The 618-nt window shown below is 63.8% G+C and overlaps 1 protein-coding gene across 1 annotated transcript; it reads left to right on the forward strand.

Annotated features, from left to right (window-relative positions):
* Nucleotides 1–6: 6 nt before the first annotated feature.
* LOC104517303 (putative zinc finger protein 286B) lies at nucleotides 7–582 on the forward strand (the record flags this gene model as incomplete). The annotated part of the gene is made up of 2 exons (XM_010161908.1): nucleotides 7–320; nucleotides 402–582. Coding segments are annotated over 2 exons (495 nt in total), but the record flags the coding sequence as incomplete, so codon positions are not given.
* Nucleotides 583–618: the final 36 nt, after the last annotated feature.

Below are 618 nucleotides of genomic sequence, written 5' to 3' on the forward strand. Positions count from 1 at the left end.
TGTGAGGAGTGCGGTAAGAGCTTCCGGCACAGGTCAACGTTGACCATCCATCGCCGCGTGCATTCCGGGGAGAGGCCCTACAAGTGTCCCGAGTGCCAGAAGAGCTTCACCAACAGCTCGGAGATGGTGCGGCACGGCCGGATCCACACCAGCGAGCGACCCTACGGCTGTTCCCAGTGCGGGCGGCGTTTCAGCGACACCTCCCAGCTCCTCCGGCACTGGCGGATCCACAGCGGAGAGCGACCCTCCGATTGCTCCCAGTGCGGGCAGCGATTCGGCGACAGCTCCCAGCTGGCGCAGCACCAGGAGACGCACACCGGCGAGGACAGCCATCCCTACCCGACCTGCGGGAAGAGCTTCTCCGACCCTCCCAGCCTCTCCAAGCACCACGCGCACACCGAGGAGAAGGAATACCGCTGCTCCGACTGCGGCAGAAGCTTCAACCGTAGCTCCAACCTCCTGGTTCACCAGCGAACCCACCTGAAGCAGAAACCCTACATCTGCCTGGATTGCCCCAAAAGCTTCACCTGCAGCACCCAACTCATCCGGCATCGGCGCATCCATAACGAGGAGAAGCCTTAGGGTGGCGGCAAGAGCTTTCGGCGCAGCTCCCGGCTC

This window comes from Eurypyga helias, unplaced genomic scaffold, assembly GCF_000690775.1.
Source record: "Eurypyga helias isolate BGI_N326 unplaced genomic scaffold, ASM69077v1 scaffold9842, whole genome shotgun sequence".
NCBI lineage: Eukaryota > Metazoa > Chordata > Aves > Eurypygiformes > Eurypygidae > Eurypyga > Eurypyga helias.